This window comes from Xyrauchen texanus, chromosome 16 (genome assembly GCF_025860055.1).
Source record: "Xyrauchen texanus isolate HMW12.3.18 chromosome 16, RBS_HiC_50CHRs, whole genome shotgun sequence".
NCBI classification, from domain to species: Eukaryota; Metazoa; Chordata; class Actinopteri; order Cypriniformes; family Catostomidae; genus Xyrauchen; species Xyrauchen texanus.
In genome coordinates, this window is record NC_068291.1 from 29928562 (window position 1) to 29946888 (window position 18327).

The window sequence follows — 18327 nt, forward strand, 5'->3', positions numbered from 1 at the left end:
TGATATCAGATGGTAGTTTGATGCAAACCATGGTACTGAATGATTACCATATTTTTATGATATATCTTCACATGGTACTCCGTGATTTTTTTTGACTGCCGACACAAAAGTACCATAAAATTACCACGGTACAAATGTCCAAAAACATTGGCATTATGATGGAACCATGTCTAAAAAATATATAATAATAGCATGGTACTTTAAGTGTTTGTTCAAATCATCCATTTGTCCAGTGAAAACTGGACTCAGAAACTTGCATCATTTGCACACAATTTATAAACTTTAAGTCCAATCGTCTTCAGGTCAGTTTATTTGAGTTGATTTCCTGTGGATCCTCTGAAAAACAGCAACAACTCCAGCCTGATCAGATATATTAAGTACATCTCAAGGCTACATTTTCAAATCAAGCATGGTTACTTCCACCCCGCAGGATGCAGGTCTACAAAACACTGACCACCTTCATTTTGTGATGTTTTATGTTAAGGTGACTCTCACTGAGCCCCTGGAGAAAGAAATGGATGAAGTGTATTTATATCAGATGCATGCAGTTTGTCTTCTATCATTAATTATGTAGATTTTTTTGACTGCCGACACAAAAACACATTGTTTTTCTAGTTTTCCTTTTTTTTGGACACACACACACACACACACACACACACACACACACACACACACATGTTGTGTTTCCATGTTTTATGGGGACTTTCCATAGACATAATGGTTTTTATACTGTACAAACTTTATATTCTATCCCCTAAACCTAACCCTACCCCTAAACCTAACCCTCACAGAAAACTTTCAGAATTTTTACATTTTCAAAAAACATAATTTAGTATGATTTATAAGCTGTTTTCCTCATGGGGACCGACAAAATGTACCCACAAGGTCAAAAATTTCGAGTTTTACTATCCTTATGGGGACATTTGGACCCCACAAAGTGATAAATACACGCTTACACACACACACCCACACAAACTGGAATGTGCTCCCAGCATGAGTCAGAGTGACATCATGCAATTAGGAGGCAATAACCCAAGGGTGCTTGTATGTGTGTAGCCATGCATACAGTGCATTCAGAAAGTATTATTTTTCTCACATTTTGTTACGTTGCAAAAAGCTAAAATGCTTAAAAAAAATAAAATAATAAAAAATGTAAATAACATCAATCTACACTCCATACCCTATAATAACAAAGCAAAAAAATTATTTTTGACAACTTTATTAAAAGAAAAAACTAAAAGGGAGAATCACGTGACGCCATGCGAGGTGTGAATTGTGAGCTCTGAGCACTAGTTTTAACACTATTAATGTCATAAACTGGTTAGATTTGATACACTCTGTTCCATAACTGTTCTAGGAGGACAATATGTCAAAGAATTCAAATTCCTCTGACTCTGAAAATATTAAAAGACACTTAAGTGCGCAAACTAACACCCCATGGAGGCCCTGAGACCGGGAGTTGTTTTGGTCTTAGAAATTAGGGAAATTCTGCAAGAAATGTTGAACAGTGCAATTCGTCAATGCTGACGAAGGTCGTTGCTGACTTGGAGGATTTTGCTTGTAATACGTCAATCGATCACTGCCATGGAAACAAAATTCACTGAGGTGGTTACAAGAGTGGGGGATGTCGAGAAATGGATAGATTATCTGGAGTCATCAGAGAGGTAATTATCTACTAATCCACTAGAGACCAAGGTGGATTTGGAGCATGTATGGGAGAAGTTGGAGGACATGGAGAACCATAGCCGGCGGAATAACGTCAGTATTGTTGGAATTCCTGAGGCCGAAGAGGGTCAGGACATGGTGAAATTCCTGGACAGGCTCTTTCCAAGTCTGCTTGACATAACAGGCCATAAAATGGAAATCGAGCGAGCTCACAGGGTTTCAGCTCGGTGATCCACTGAGGGAGACAGGCCCCGATCAATTCTGGCCAAATTCTGAGATCATCTAATAAAGATCTTGTGTTACACGAGGCAAAGAGTAAAGGAAGGCTTTCTTGGAAGAACCAAATAATTTTCTTGTTCTCAGACTTTGCAAATTCAACAAGAGAGAAACGTGATCCATTCAAGGAATGCAAGAAATTCTTATATCAATGGAAGGTCGCTTTTGCACTGATCTTCTCAGCCAAATTGAGAGTAGATTCTAAGGATGGCCATAAAACATTTGCATGTCCCCATCAATTGATTTCCTTTATAAAGTCAGTGAGTACATTATTTTGTGGTACACATGTTGCAGCCAATTGGATGAACTCACTGAATATTCACTTGACTGTCCGAGGAAACTGAGCACCTTTCTTTGTTTCTTTTTGTGATGGTTCCACCTAGCAGCAAGGTGCTAGCCTGCCATTGGGAGCAACTTGGGGTTCAGTGTCTTGCCCAAGGACACTTCGGCATGTGGAGTCGTGTGGGCCGGGATTCAAACCACCAACCCTGCGATTAGTGGCCGACCCGCTCTACTTACTGAGCCACAGCTTTTATTATATAGATGATCTTTTATTGTGTAATTCTGTCTCACAGAGCAATGCAACTGCAAAGTTGTCACGGGGAGTTTAGAGGGATGGACGGCAGTTGGAGCTGTCATGCGTGGGGTTAATGCACATGTGTTTCTTTTTTCTGTTTGTTTGGTACGGGGGGAAGTTTGGGGTTTGATTGTTGCACTAATGTTGGTATGTGGTGTTTATCATTTTGTTTTTGACACACAATCTATTTTTTCTAATATGTCAAAGTGTCAAATGTTAATATGAGTGGATTGTCTCTCTCCACATGGAATGTGAATGGGTTGGGGCACCCCATAAAAAGAAGGAAAATTATTTCTCTTCTTAAGCATAAGAAATATGATATAGTGTTCCTTCAAGAAATGCATCTTTCCCCGCAGGAAGCTGAACAATTTGGGAAGAGATGGTGTGGACATGTTTACTTTAGTGCTGGCTCAAGTAAGAGCAGGGGAATCATTACACTGATAAGTAAACATCTACAATTCAAATCTCACAAACAGATTAAAGATAAATTAGGAAGAGTCATTATAGTTTTAGCTGTAACTCAGGGGCAAAGTCTTATTTTGGCTAATGTTTACGCACCTAACGCTGATGGTCAGGGCTTTTTATAGGTCTTAAAAGGATGTTGCAAGCTGCTGGTATCCCTCATGATATAATATTGGGAGGAGAATTGAATCTATTGATGGACTCAGTCCTTGATCATAGTGAAGCAAAAGTGTGTAAGCCCCCTAGAGCAACATTCACCCTCACAGGATGTGTAAAAAATCTTGGTCTTACATATATTTGCAGACTTTTGAACCCATCTGTTAGGGAAAATAAATTGTTTAATAAGTCCATAAGGTTTATTCTAGAATAGTTTTTTATATATATCTAAGTCCCTCATTTCATCTGTTGTTGATTGCTCAATTGGAAACATTTTAGTCTCAGATCACACCCTGGTGAGTTTAGAGGTGTTGCCACATATGGTGAAAAGGAAATCATATAGTTGGCGCTTTAAAGTATCGCTTTGGCAAAATCCTGAATTCCAACAATTGTTAAAGGCTTAAATCAATGTTTATATTGAGACCAACTGGTCCTAAGTATCCTCTGTGGGCGTGGCTTGGGAGGTGGTTCTTAGGGATCGGATCATCCAAAGCACAATAACTTGTGTAGTTGGAAGGGAATATTAAGTGCAGAGGCAGAGCTGAAGCACCGAATGTCGTCTGATGGCCTCAGAGAATTTACACGAATGAAATACAGATATAATACTATTTTGTCGCAGAAGGTGGAGTTTTGGCTATTCGAGGCAAGACAGTCATACTATGAGTCAGTGAACAAAGCAGGGAAGCTTTTGGCTATATATATAGCAAAGAGTCTTTTTCTACAATGAAATCTGCTGGTGGGGAAATATTTACCTCATTCATTGATATTAATAAGGCTTCAAAATAATTCTATGTTGATCTCTATTGTTCCATGTCTTTGTCTACTGAAGAAGATCTCAGCAACTTTTTGGAACCATTAGAACTCCCAAAACTGACGACTGAGCAAAACAATTCTCTTGATTTTGAGATTACCTTGGAGGAGCTTGGTGAGGTAATTAAGGCCTTGTCTACAGGCAAGGCTCTGGGGCCAAATGGCTTTGCTGCTGAATATTTTAGATCTTATGCTAGAGAACTGGCTCCACTTTTTTTTAGAAGTTTAAACAGAATCATTGAAGAATGGAAAGCCTGGATCAGTCTGATTCTTCAAAAGGATACCATCCAATTTCCCTGATCCAACTAGATGTTAAAATATTGTCAAACATTTTGACCTGGGTAGCTCAGCGAGTATTAACGCTGACTACCACCCCTGGAATCACAGGTTCGAATCCAGGGAGTGCTGAGTGACTCCAGACAGGTCTCCTAAGCAACCAAATTGGCCCAGTTGCTAGGGAGGTAGAGTCACACGGGGTAACTTCCTCGTGGTCGCGATAAGGGGTTCTCGCTCTCAATGGGTCATGTGGTAATTTGTGCATGGATTACGGAGCGTAGCATGAGCCTTCATGTGCGGAGTCTCTGTGGTGTCATGCACAATGAGCCATGTGATAAGATGTGCAGATTGACAGTCTCAAAGCGGAGGCAACTGAGACTTGTCCTCTGCCACCTGGATTGAGGTGAGTAACCACACCTACTAAGTAGTGGGTGAGTAACACAACATACTAAGTAGTGGGATTTGGGCATTCCAAATTGGGGAGAAAGGGGGATAAAAAAAAATAGTTTTTGGCTAACCAATTAAATAAAGTTATGACATCTCTTATACATATAGATCAGGTGGGGTTTATTCGGGGCGGCAGCTCTTCTGATAATATTAGGCGTTTCTTCAATATTATGTGGTCAGTGGTGAATGATCAGACTCCGGTAGCTGCTATCTCACTTGACACAAAGTTTCTTAATATGGTAGAATGGGATTATCTTTTTAAGATTTTGGAAATATAAGAGTTCGGGAATACTTTTATTGGATGGATTACCTTACTTTATAGACACCCGGTAGCGGCGGTACAAACAAATGGATTCATTTCAAATGATTTTACTCTGGAAAGGGACACCCGGCAGTGTTGCCCTCTTTCCCCATTATTGTTCTGTCTTGCCCTGGAACCATTAGCAGTTGGATAAGAAAGGAAGATGCTTTTCCAGGGGTGGTTTCGGGAGGAATGACGCATAAGCTTTTGCTTTATGTAGATGATATTTTATTATTGGTCTCCAACTCCACAATATCTATGCCTTCCCTTCACAGAATTATTGATTCCTTTTCTCAGGATACAGAGTCAATTGGTCTAAATCCAAATCTTTGGCTCTGACAGCTTACTGCCCAGTAATGGCTTTTCAGCTGGACACCTTCCAGTGGCCCAAACAGGGCATTAAGTATTTGGGCCTTTTATTCCCAGAAAATTTGTCTGACTTAGAGTTAATTTTGACCCCTAAATAAAAAGGTTTTCGAGTGATGTGGGCAGGTGGGCTTCATTACATTTATCTATGATTGGGAAGTTTAATGTTATTAAAATGAATTGTATTCCAAAATTCAACTACCTGCTACAATCTCTCCCTGTAGATGTCCCCCTCTCTTATTTCAAACAATTTGATAGCATAGTGAAATTCTTCGTTTGGAATGGTAAACATCCCAGATTACATTTCAATACGTTACATAGGCCGATTGACAAAGGTGGACTAGGCCTACCCAAGTTTTTATTGTATTATTATGCATTCAGTCTCAGACATTTGGCTCATAGGTTGCTTCCACCAGAGAGAGCCTCTCCCTGGTTTTGTATTTAACAGGTAGACATTTATTTAAATGTTGCCTCGAGCATATGGCTGAACCCCAAATTATACATTAATAAGTTCCCTTTCTGCTGGTCAGAGTGGATTGTGAGTGTTGAGATCCTTTGAAAATTTGGTTCAACATTTTAGGATTCCCAGATTTTATTTATTTAGGTATTTACAGCTGTGCCACCTGCTCTGTGCTATTTTTGGGAGTAGAATAAATCACCTAAAAAATCACCTATCAGTTTTTCTGGGAGTGGTGATTACTACTTTTGGAAAAGGTCATGAGGCATCAGTGTATTACTCCCTGCTAATTCAGAGTCTGGTGGATGGAGCTTCAACTTCTCTTATAGGAGATTATGGGAAAAAGATTTAAACTTGGTATTGGAGGAGAGAGTGTGGTCTAGGATATTGTATTGGACACTCAATTTATATTTTGCCCCAGACTCTGTATCTTAGGTGATGGGTGGTCATTAATATAGGGGATAGACATATAAAAAGTTTGGTCCTAGCCGGAGTTATGATCGGCAGATAGATCATTCTTAGGAGATGGAAGTCGGCTGGAGCACCCTCATTTCAGCAGTGGTGCCAAGAGATAGGCGGGGAGGCTGCATTAACGGAGGTGATATACAGGCTGGGAAAATGGGATTTGTTTAACAGGAAGTGGGATAGATATTTGTTTTTTTTTGGAGCGTTCTCGTGGAGGGGCAGTGGATAGGGATTTGTAGTTTTAAATGTGTATGTGTATTCTTATTGTTTTTTGAAAGTATACTTTTTTAATGTTTTTTCTTATTTAATGAACTCATTATTTGTGACCACTGGAGTGGGTGTTTGTGTATGGGAATGTTCGGGGGGAGGGGCTTAATGTATATCATTTGATTCCATATTTTCTGTTATGTTTATTTATTTTGTGAATGGAATCAATAAAAATGGTTATTGACAAATAAACAAAACAAAAAAACAAAACAAAACTGATATATCACATTGATATAAGTAATCAGACCATTAACTCCTTTGGCAGCGATTTCAGCCTCAAGTCTTTTTGGGTATGAAACGACAAGCTTTGCACACCTGAATTTGGGGATTTTCTCTGCCAGGTTGGATGTGGACAGCCGTTTTTAGATCTCTCCAGTGTCACGATCCCCTGTTGTCTGCCCCGTGTTTCACTTGTCAACTGTTGTAAACTACACTTCCCATAATTCCCTCATCATTACCTGTCATTCATTGTTCTCACCTGTGTCTCGTTTGATCATCACTCTCCCTGTGTACTTAAGCCCGTTGTTTGTTCAGTCCCTGTCGGTCGGTGAATGTTTGAATGTAGATTCTTGGATGTGTTTGTTATCATTACCTTTGCCCTCTGTGGATGTTTCCCCAGCCTGTGTACTCTTTGGATGTTTTCGTGTTTTGGTTTTATTTTCCCATTGTGGACGTTTAATTTGTTCCTGTCTTGTTTGTTGTTCTTCATCTTTCAATAAAAAAATGCATTTAGATCCTCACCCCTCGTCTGCCTTCTCCTGCCTTTGTAACATCTAGAGATGTCTGATTGGGTTCAAGACCGGGCTCTGGCTGGGCCACTCAAGGACATTCACAGAGTTGTCCCAAAGCTACTCTTGCTTTGTCTTGGCTGTGTGCTTGGGGTCATTGTTCTGTTGAAATGTGAACCTTTGGCCCAGTCTGCAGTCCTGAGCGCTCTGGACCAGGTTTTCATTAAGGATATCTCTGTATTTTTCTGCGTTCAGCTTTCCTTTAACTCTGACCAGTCCCCCAGTCCCTGCCACTGAAAAACACCCCCACAGCATGATGCTACCACCACCATGCTTCACCGCTGGGATGGTAATGCACAAGTGATGAGCAGTGCCTGATTTCCTCCAGACATGACGCTTGGAATTGAGGCCAAACAGTTCAATATTCATTTTATCATGATCAGAGGATCTTGTTTCTCACAGTCTGAGAGCTTTTTTTGTGTCTTTTACTGAGGAGAGGCTTCTGTCTGGCCACTCTGCCATAAAGTCCAGATCGGTGGAGTGTTGTAGTGATGGTTGTCCTTCTCCAAGTTTCTCCACACATGATCTCTGGAGCTTAACCAGAGTGGCCATTGGGTTCTTGGTTACCTTTCTTGACAACGTCCTTCTCCCCCAATTGCTCAATTTGGCCAGGTGGCTAGCTTTAGGAAGATTAATAGTTGTTCCAAATGTTTTCCATTTAAGAATTATGGAGGCCAACGTGCTCTTGGAAACCTTCAATACAGACGACATTGTAGCCTTCCCCAGATCTGTGCCTCAACACAATTCTGTCTCTGAGCTCTGGAGGCAGTTCCTTTGACCTCATGGCTTGGTATTTCTCTGATATGCATTTTAAGCTGAGACTTTATATAGGCAGGTTTGTGCCTTTCCAAATCCTGTCAAATCAATAGAATTATTCACATGTGGACTCCAATCAAAGTGTAGAAAAATATCAAAGATGATCCAGAGAAATGGGATGCACCTGAGCTAAATCTCAAGTGTCATAGCAAAGGGTCTGAATACATGTGTCAATGTGATATTTCAGTTTTTTCAAAGTTATCAAAAATCTGTTTTTTGCTTTGTCATTATGGAGTGTAGATTGATGTGACAAATAAAATAATTTAAAGCATTTTAGCATAAGGCTGCAACATAACAAAATGTGAAAAAAATGAAGGGGTCTGAATATTTTCTGAATACACTGTATGCGTGAGACCACTGAGAACATGGGTCAAAAGGTCACCAGGCATATAACTTTGATACAGCATCTCAAAATGTACACTGATAAGTTCCTCTGACAGCTCTGTTCCAAAACCTTGTGAACTGCCCACAGAGGCAGTATTTTAAGGCATCATAGGCACATTTCCGATACAAAGACCGTTCAAAGAAGTATTAACTCTTGACATATATACAGTGCAATGAGCTCCATGAATTTTAAGCCAAAATAAATCCAAGATGACAGACAAGGCAAGAGAAACATCGATATAGAAAGCATATTTCTCTCAATAATGAAACGTATCATTAAAAAAAGTTTTTAGTAATTAAAATTGTTTTTTTTTACCCAATATATGTGTAATTTAAGGTTATTACAGTATAGCACTGTTAGCTTAGCAACATGCTAATTTCAAATTGAGCCTGATCTCATAACAATTACATGACTGTGGTGCCATTTTTCAAAATGATCTTATGTGACTCCTTACACATATCACGTTTAATGTCCACTGACTGGCGCTAAAAGTGAATATTGTTTTTTTACCAAACAAATTAGGTTTTCAAGGTTAATGGTATACTGAGTTTTAAATCAACAAAACCTACCTCCCTTCCTTAACCCTTACAGCTAAACCTAAAAAGCTATTGTCATAAAAAGCTAATGTGACTAGAAAAACGCACATGCTGAAGCAACCACATCATTTTATAATGCTTCAATGACACTTTTGAAACAACTTGCATGTTATTCAGGATTTGTGCAACATCAGTTGAGCTACAGCATAATTTGATCACGAACGAACAAGACTGTAAATGTAGTTGTTTATGCAATGCCATTTGTGTGGCATGCAGAGTTGCTACCTACATTTCAAATTTCAAATAAATCACTGATGAGGTACCATGATGATTAAGATGCTTCCTTAAAAGACAGCTATCTATGTTGGCAGCAAGGCAGCTCACATGGTTTTGGACAGAGCTAACGTGTATGTTATTTGGAAAGTGAGCAAAGTATTTCTTTAAAATCTTTTTTATCTTTATGTAAAATCGCAAACAAATCCTGATTTGGTAGAAAAATAGTCTTGGTGTAGTGATACATCTGAAAACTGACAGGCATAGAATTAATCAATAGAAGTGAATAGAAAAGAAGGGAAAGGTGGTCTGAGGAGATATATGGAGAATAATGGATGGAAAAAACAGTGAATCATTCTCCGACCCATCCGGTAAAATACAAAATGCCCACTGTGGGCAAGCGCCCATCTGAAGGAGCGATGTCTGTCCTTGTGACATCATCTCTCCTCACTCTGAATGCAGGCGACAGTCACGCAGCCCCCAAAGAAAAAGAGGAAGAACAGAAGGAGAATAATAAAAATGAAAACGCCAAATAATAGCCTCCTCACGACATGTTCTGCCACAGGTTGTTGCCAAGCAATGCAAATAAACACCTTAATTTATTCAGAGGAGGAATCTCATAAGGGATAAATGGGTTGTTTATCTCATTAAACGGAAGCTGTTTTCATTTACCTCATTAAATAACAGATCTTCAGTCGTGTCCGCTGACAGTCATCTCCTCGACAGTCACGATATGTGATAGAGAGTCAAGGGGTGTAAAATTTGCTAAGGTATAAATGTACTGTACACACACACACGAGTGTGCACGCACGCACACACACACTCTCACACACACACACACATACGCACGCACACACACTTCTATACAGCCAGGGCAGTGGCTCTGGTCTGGATCACACCACACTTACCCACACACAGGCAAACAAACATTTACACACAGGATATATCATCAGAAGTTTCCCAGCGAGCTCGGTGGACGACACATACCAGCGATGCATCAGTAGAAGGGTTCGAGGAAGCTGGTTTTCATGCAAATCTCCTTCATCATCTAAAAATAGAAAATGACAGAAAGATATTAAAAGAAAGAAAGGTCCATATTATTATTGATATGAACAGTCTGATAATATCAGTGAACCATCAATAATATGGATGAATACTTGTACTGCTCAATGTTGTTAATAATCAAATAAGCATGATCAGGGATGGCAGTTATCAGTCATTAATATGTCTCATTGTTAACTTGATGCAACAGTGCTTAAAGACATTAATGATCACCAATGAGAATCGATTGCATTAGTCAATAATCACATTCAATCACAGCAATCCATTAAGGCATAAACAGCAGTATGTCTTTCTTTATTGAAAGGAGATGTTTATGCAGAATTTTAGGCAATGACATGCTCAGTCATCATTTACATTAATTGTATGTAAAATGTGAATGGTGACTAAAGGTCCAGATATACTGCATATGAAATTGAAGGACGAATGGGTATGATGTAATTTAGATACAAATCTGGCCAAAAAAAAGGTGTTTTTGCATTCATTTTGGTGGTTCGCAACAGCTCGATCTGGCAAACTTTTAGTTTTAGGAAAACTAACCAGCTGCTAAACACCTTCTTGATGCCATTGGTCCACGTCATCGGTAGGTGTGACCTGAAGCTCAACCTACTACTTTGTTTACGTTTTTTATTCAGTAGTCAACATGAACATCAGTACGATCATTAATTTTCCAAGAACAATATCATGTTATTTTTTGGTTTTGTTTGTTGTATTAGTCTACAAATGAAATAAAATGTACTCATACTCTCAAGTGCCCATTCACTCATGTGACCTCTGCAGCAAAAGCCATTCACACATCTGCCCAAAGTAAGACATGTCTCCATAACCATTTGTCAGCAGCCATATCACCCTGTTGCTCAAGACCGGTTGCCTACTGAAGCTAATCAGGGTTGAGCCTGGTCAGTACCTGGTTGGGAGACCTCATGGGGAAAACTAAGGTTGCTGCTGGAAGAAGTATTAGGGAGGCCAGCAGAGGGTGCTCACCATGAGTTCTGTGTGGGTTCTTACGCCCCAGTATAGTGACAGGAACACTATACTGTAAAAAGGCACTGTCCTTCAGATAAGATTTTAAACCAAGGTCTTGACTATCTGTGGTCATTAAAAATCTCAGGGCACTTCTTGAAAAAAATAGGGGTGTAACCCCCGTGTCCTGGCCAAATTCCCCCCGTTAGCCCTCATCAATCATGACTTCCTAATAATCCCCATCCATTAATTGGCTCTATAACTCTACCCTCTCCTCTCCACCAATAGCTGGTGTGTAGTGAGCATATTGACAAACTATGGCTCCCATCGATCATCCAGGTGGATGCTACACACTAGTGGTGGTTGTGTTCATTGTGTAAAGCACTTTGAGTGTAGTGTCAGAAAAGGGTTATATAAATGTAACGTTCATTCATTCTTTTGTCTGTAGTATCAGTGTCATCATAAATTACAATAGAAGAGTGTAATCGACGCATATTAGGGCCATGTAGCGTGTTAGCTCATTAGTGTCATGAATTCTGAATCTAAACAAGACATATTTTACACTTTTCAACTTGATATATATAAACAATATATGAACTATACCTTAACTTGACAGAAGTCAGTTACAATGAATGATAATTATCAATAACTGAATATTTGTTTTCTTGCTCAACAATCATTATTTTATTATACAGTATTCATTAGTAAAGTTATGTTGACACACAGCAGGTGTTATGCTCCTGTGGTGGTCACTCACCAAATGTATGAATGCAGGTGTCCAATAGTTGCTCCAGGGAAGCAGCTTTCCCCAGTGTAAACGACCCCATGACCTCCTGTCACACCTGACCTCACTGGGACATCTAGCTTTCTGCCATCCGGCAAGCCACTCTCTCTCACTCTCTCTTTCCCTGTCTTCCACCTCTTGTTTAATCTTGCTCAATGACCTCAGCACGTGAATGGCTGACTCCGTGTCTCACTGTTCAAACAAACAAACATACAAAAAATCATCAACAAAAATCATAATCAGGTTTATCGTCTGAGGAAGTTACACTTACAAGGAACTGTGTACATGTGTAATGGTGCTTTGGGTGAGAGTGCAATTGTAATAAACAGAATAAATAAAATAGATGGAATCTAGTTCAAGTATAAGGCCATTATAATCACTGATACATATAAATAGCAAACAATTCTAACAAATATTATTTTATAAGCCATTCAAATCCTCACCTTAAGGATCTGGAGCTTTATAATTAATTCACTTTCTAGTTTGCATCTTAATATTGCATGGTGTGACTGGACAGAGCTTTTGTCTTTTTATCTTTCTTTCCCCAATCCATTACCCAGCCTTCCTCTATCGTTCCCTCTAAATGACCATGTCACACAGGCCTTTAGGAATGATGAACTGTTTGATTCTTCTCAGAACTCACTATGGCAGCTATCAATATTTCATCTCTCACTGGAACTCTGTTTGCTTGATGCCACATCGCAGATCACGATTCTACGCAGATGGCATTACATCATTCTGGCCCACTGAACTGGACATGCTCTACCTGATTAAAGCTTACATAACTCATTAACAGTTATGAACGGTGTGTGTAGATAACTAGCCTTCTGCCCTGCCTGTAAAACATCCTAGTTTTTGTTACTGCTGTGTTTTATTTTTGTTGTGTTGTGATGTGCTGTTTACTGTACATCACTTTTCCAGATGACATGTGTTTTTTCCTGTATGTTCACTTGATCCATGTAATCAAAGCAGGCAGGGTAGGTCTGTATTCCTGCTCACAAATAGCTAATAGATTAATTTTAGATTCAGGTTTATTTTTAATTCAGTGTAGAACAGTGTAGTGAATAGCATATAGCATAACCATATAGTAATGCATAATTAGAATAGCAAAATTAATATCCACTTTTAAAATGAAAAAGAAAACATTTCCTATGTTGTTGACCTCAAAGGCTGCGCATCCAATCAAACTCTAGATTTGTCACTAGGTAGAAGCTAGCGAAAATTACGCAGATGCCATCATGGACAGGTTTCTTAACATTCCCTCTTTGTCGAAAACCATGAACAAATCTATATAAGGTAAAAAAAATAAAATAAATATGGCCTGGTACGAGTTAACTTGCAGCGAGGATAAACATGGTTTAGTGATTATGGACTGCCACTCATCGTGAGCAAGAAACTTTCAAAATTCAAGAAACAAAATTGTCAATTATCTTATTCAGCCTAATGTCTTGTTAAAAAGTTTGCATATTGTCGATCCTATGCAGTCCATGGTGATATTAATATATTTCAATGTTTGAATTTAAGAATATTTTTGTTAATTTGGTTAGTAGCAACTCTATTAGGTTGCTACTCTGTTGGGTTGTAAAATCGGGGTCCTGACCAGTTAAAAACCACAGATTTTCAAGATGATCAAAAAATATCAACAAACAAATGAACCTACACACTTCAAATATTGGACATCAACTTTAGCAATTACACCAAGAAACATGCCTGTGCAGAGGTGCTATAAGTAATTTTTTCATGGAAAGGAATGCAAAATTTGTCCTAGTCCCTGAAAGATATTACTGAAATAAATGTGGTAAGATATCACACCAGTCCCTGGGAACAGAAAAAAAAAATGTGTCCGCGGGCCGCGGTCTCTGACGCTTTGGACCTGTCAATCATTTTGCATGTATCATAGTATTGTAGTTTTGGCAAATTATTGAGGATTACTGCCATTTTTATGTCATGTTGTTCATAACAGTTGTCAGTTGAGGTTGCTATTTTTCTGCTGATTTATTTTGTTTCTGCATGATGTCGGCCGCAATAAAGCTTAAATGGTATCTTTGGAGTGCAGGGTTTTGGAAAGAGGGAGCGAGGAGCATAGAACATCTAAAATCATGTACAGCACCTTTAACTAGCTGCTTGTGACAAGGTGAAGGGTCAAATTATTCTCAAGGGGTATCCGGCCTACATTTTGATATTTTATGGTAAACAGTCCCTGTGTCACACATCAAGTGTGACATACAAGGTCAAGTGAGGTACCTGCAGTACAGTCAATAACTTTGTTTGGAATGCATTGTCGTTTTCATGGAGATGCCCTCTCATGATGTTATAAATGACTCCTGAAACTGAGGGGATGAAAAAAGGAAAATTATGATATATATAAAGGAATCTACATGAGAGATCTTGATTAGTGGTCGACTTATATGGGGTTTTCATTGGCCAATGCCAAACCGATATCTAGAGAACTCTTTGGGGCAATTATTATAAAAAACAATTTTCAGTCAAATCAAATGAGACGTAGACAGAATTGTTGAAATTAAATGTACAACCATTTTACACAACATTTACTCAAGATTAATTTAACAGCGATGTGTGTAATTTTTCCAGTGTTATCGCAAAAGCTGTCGATGTATTTTGGAATCAGTTCTGTTTAAAAATGGGTAAAGATATTGGAAAATGCACAGATACCAGCAAATTAAGCTGTTTATCAGTCTATCATTATCATATTAGTTTATCATTAATCTTATGTGTAAAACTGCAAAAGTGCAGCAGCTGCTCACAAAAATCAATTAATTTTGATGCTTCAAACATGCAAAGATGGTTCAACATATTCACATGAAAAGCATTTTAAAATACACATGCACCCAAAAGAGCTCCCTGACCAAAGAGATGAAGGTACCAGTGCTGTGGTTATAAATACTTATCTCATTTTCACCCTATTCATCTGTGAGTATAAGTGCAGACGTAGGAACCTGTCCTGACACGCACAAACAGATACCGCAGTTACACAACCATCATATGAATCCAAAATATGAGATATTTATCATATATTTATCACTTTATAACTTAAGATAAAACTGACTAAATTATTCTCAGTGAAAAAGTAAATTATCTACAAAGCAAACAAATGCCAAACAAGAGAATACTGATAAGCCGTTAGAGATTTCATATTATAAAAAGGTTAGTTACGGTCCTCTGATTTGATTGGACAAATGGTGTTTGTATAACAGCAACAGGGCTTTCTTGTGTCATATTAAATTAAACGTACACGCAGTTGGATTTAGTTCCTAGACAATGTTTCAGTTCCTAAATTTCAGTTCATTTTGATGAATTCACATGACAGCACTCTCAAAATTCAGATCGGCTCCATCTCTCTGTTTATGTCTGCACAATTTTCACATTTTTATCCCTTAATCTGCCAAACATGAACAGAGTAAATATTTCAAATGATTAGACTCTGAGACCCTGAAATGCCCTTAAACAGACTTTGACCTCTTTAGTTTTCTGGTTATTTTAGGGAACTGCACATATTTTCTAGTAACAATGTGAGTTCTTTTCAGGTCTGTCAATGTTGTGGTCACAACAACTAGTGATTTATTAGTGCAACATAGAATGTGATAAAAGGATGTCCATAACCAAAGATCACCACTTAAAATACCACTTAATATTTTCTTAAAACCCACTGAGCTGAAAAAGCCCATAAGAGTGCAAAAGAATTACTCATTGAGAAAAGCGAGGACTCTGAATATGTTAATCTGAACAGCATGCAGAGTGAACTCAGATTGAAGACACTTTCTATGTGTCACAGAAGAATCTTAGAGCCAAGATAAGCCAAAGACACACATTTCCCTTATTCTCTTACCATAGATTCTTCACATTGACATCAGACACAGGCACTGGTGTAATTCTGAAATATAACTCCCTACAGTTGCTGTGGTTTATGTGGAATGGAGAACTCTGTGTAGCACCACAGACTGAGATCAGCTGATTTCACTGTCCCCCACGCCTGTTTGTAAATACAGACACACATCAGACGGCCATATGACAAAACATCACAGCCAATCAGAGTGACAGAAGGGCTCAGAACATGAACAGGGGACAGAGTAAGACAATACTGATGGGAGAGAAGAGTGAGAAAGAGTTAATGAGGGAGAGTGAGAGTGAGGATGAGATTAATTCACACTTTCAGTAAGCATGTGCGTCCTGTGTATTGGAGTTTAGAGACGAAAAAAGAGAGGTGGTACTTTCCATGAATTGGGTAAGCATAGGACCTGAAACTCTTAAAAACTTTTTTATTTTATTTTTTAGCATAGGGTCTTTGAAATATGGAAGCCGGATTCTGCCTCATATATATATATATATATATAAAAGCAAAAACAAACAAACCAAAAAATGTCACTTTATTTCCAGCAATGGCAAGAAATAAAAAGTCAGAATTGTGAGCTTATATCTCGTAATCAGAAGAAATAATGTCGCAATTGCAAGTTTATTTTGTAGTTATGAGATCTAAAGTCGCAATTGTGAGATACTTAATAAAGATGCAATTGTGAAACATGAAGTCAGAATTACCTTCAAATATCCTTCAGTGTAATTTGGTCAAAAGTCACAAGTAACCAGATGTTCTACAACTATATGGAACTAGGGCTGGAACCAGGGGAAGACCTTCAAGAGGAGGTTATTCCTAGAAGAGCTGGGGAAAGTGAATAATGTGAAATGTATATACATTTTAATGGGCTGGTAATTTTTGACTTTCTGCTGGTCATGTGTGACTTTCTGAAATATTTATTTTATTTTATTTATTTTTTACAACAACAAAAAAAAAAAAAACTAAATGAAAGAATTTGTGGTTAAACATTAAAACAAAGTAGTGTGATAAACAAGACAGAAAATTGTATGAATGGTATTTCATATAGTGTAAAATATACTTGTTTTAATAGTGTTGTTACAATAGACAGTTTTGACATATTCATTGTCTCAAGAGGACAGTTTTCTAACATATCGGACATCTATTATGGTTGCAAGCAAGTTTTATTAACACAACATCAATATCTAGGTGATGAGATATTTTTAATGCAGAGGAAAAAGAGAAAAACATTTATAATCACCATGGAAATTTCAATGTTCCATGACTTCTAAGTTTGTACAAATTTCCCAGATTTTTTCAGGCCTAGAAATGTCCTGATATGGACAGGTTTTCCATTACTGGGACTTGTGCATCTGCTGCTTTAAAAAAAAAGTAACAGGACACCGTATAGTATTGTATTCATGGAATGAGTCCAAAAAAAAAAAAAAGGTACAGTGCATGACAGTACGGGAAACAAACAAAGGAAATTTGAGGAAGAAAAATAATGAATGGTATGTTTAAATAGAGACAAGAGGAGAAGGAGGACAGACTGACTCAGTAAAGAACAGATGTGGCAGATGTATCTGTCTCTGGCAGCAAAAGAAACATCTGCCCTCTACATCTGTGAGTATGTGTGTGAGATTAAATCATTCAATTCTCAGTGAACTGGTCTGCAGCTGATCAGACCCAAACTCCACCAACTGACCCTCAGAGTTCACAGAATGTCTCTATATGACTTTTAAGCAGACAGTATCATCTCATATATAGAGTGATCTCAATTCTGTTCAAATCCCATGCACTCTGAATGAGAGTAAAATGCCTGATATAAAGATACCAAATATTAAAATCAGTCCATAAGAAAAGAAATGCTTTTTCACAAGCCACAGTCATGTGACCTTCCCATTCTTGAATGGGTGAATGAGAAACGCTGACATGGCAATGAACTTTTAACAGTTTTGAAATCTTTCAAAAAAGTTTTTAACTGGCTCAAACTGTGGAAACTACCGTAATTTCCGGACTATTAAGCGCACCTGAATATAAGCCGCACCCACTGAATTTTAAAATAATAATTAATTTGAACATAAATAAGCCGCACCTGTCTATAAGCCGCAGGTGCGTACCGGTACATTGAAACAAATGAACTTTACACAGGCTTTAACGAAACACGGCTTGTAACAAAAATAAATAGGCTTTAACGAAACACGGTGTGGCAGCGGGGGCGTGGTCAAGCGCCCGTCTGGGAGAGAAAAGCGGTAAGGGCGCTTACATCAAGTGCTGAAAACTGTCACACTGGTGCCAGTTTTCCCAAGAAGGACACGTGAAGCAGGGCACTTGACGTTCCAGGTAAGGCTTTTAATGGCCACAGCAAT

The 18327-nt window shown here is 38.4% G+C and overlaps 1 protein-coding gene across 2 annotated transcripts in view; it reads right to left on the reverse strand.

The window, feature by feature from the left end:
* LOC127656854 (ras guanyl-releasing protein 3-like) overlaps positions 1-18327 on the reverse strand; it is a 63938-nt gene that overhangs the window by 16643 nt on the left and 28968 nt on the right. Inside the window, exons 1-4 of one of the 2 annotated variants that reach the window (XM_052145373.1) lie at positions 15977-16117; positions 12103-12321; positions 10264-10371; positions 9996-10053 (exon numbers count right to left, since the gene is read on the reverse strand). In XM_052145373.1, coding sequence (XP_052001333.1) covers positions 9996-10053; positions 10264-10371; positions 12103-12172 — 236 coding nt within the window. In that variant the 5' untranslated portion in view covers positions 12173-12321; positions 15977-16117. Of the gene's footprint in view, positions 1-9995; positions 10054-10263; positions 10372-12102; positions 12322-15976; positions 16118-18327 lie in introns of those variants that run through there. The other variant, XM_052145372.1, reaches the window with a different exon arrangement.